Consider the following 1,014-nt stretch of genomic DNA (forward strand, 5'->3'; position numbering starts at 1 on the left):
ATCTACCACTTGTCACGCTTCATTCTCTTAGCCCTCGTACGACGCTATCGCCTACCCACTAACTCCTGCCTAGCTTATTACATGATAACTCCGCACTCCACACTCTTTCGTCTATTCACGATCACGGCATACTGCAGATATTGCCTCTCCAATGTTTATATACTATCTATAGTTTACATAGCTTTTCCAAAGACATTTTCAGCAAAGTCACGTGTGTGCCTATTTATAGAACGTACCTGAACCCCTCCCACACCCTCTCGCCCTCACAGTTTTCGCCGGACATTGACGCCAGCCTCAACATCTGTCGCGCACATCTTAGCAACGATTGCGTTAACGGACGAGAGTGCACTGATGGGGCCCATCCGCCGCTGTCTATGTCGTGTACGCCAGATGGGGAAGTGAATGTGTGCAAGCGGAATACGTTTAAGCGCTGCGGCAAGAAGAGTAGGTGGATCTGAAACGTATTGGAAGAAGGCGGTGACACGCGTGCAGAGGGATTGGGATGGGTAGTCAGAGGCTAGGTGAACAGTCATCATTAGGAAAACGTTATGTCGAACACTCACTTGCATTAGATCTATAAGGAGACTATAGCAACAGATGCTCGTGCTATGACGCTCTCCCGAACGCCTACCTACATGCGATACATGCAATAGACCACTAAAGAAGAGACTGTAGCAATATATGCATTACTATAGCGCTCTCCCGAATACCTACCCACATTGCACCGCGCGAGACTTTATAGGAGAGTTGGTATCAATATACGTCCCCGTGCGGTGACTACCAACACACCCTGTGTGTTGTGTTGGGTTGAGTTGGGTTGGGTCCCACTGAGTCCACTCTCTGGCGCATAGCAAAAGCAAGTACTTGACATAACATGTGCATAGCAATAGCAAGTACTTATATATATATATATATATATATATATATGACATAACATGTGCATAGCGATAGCAAGTACTTATATATATATGTGTGTGTATATACATAACATGTGCATAGCAATAGCAAGTACTT

General features: G+C 45.6%; 1 protein-coding gene across 1 annotated transcript; it reads right to left on the reverse strand.

The window, feature by feature from the left end:
* Positions 1-263: 263 nt before the first annotated feature.
* Positions 264-454, reverse strand: SARC_16841 (hypothetical protein; the record flags this gene model as incomplete). The annotated part of the gene is made up of 1 exon (XM_014289056.1): positions 264-454. A coding segment is annotated over one exon (191 nt), but the record flags the coding sequence as incomplete, so codon positions are not given.
* Positions 455-1,014: the final 560 nt, after the last annotated feature.

Source organism: Sphaeroforma arctica (genome assembly GCF_001186125.1).
Source record: "Sphaeroforma arctica JP610 unplaced genomic scaffold supercont1.9031, whole genome shotgun sequence".
In the NCBI taxonomy this organism is placed as follows: Eukaryota; class Ichthyosporea; order Ichthyophonida; genus Sphaeroforma; species Sphaeroforma arctica.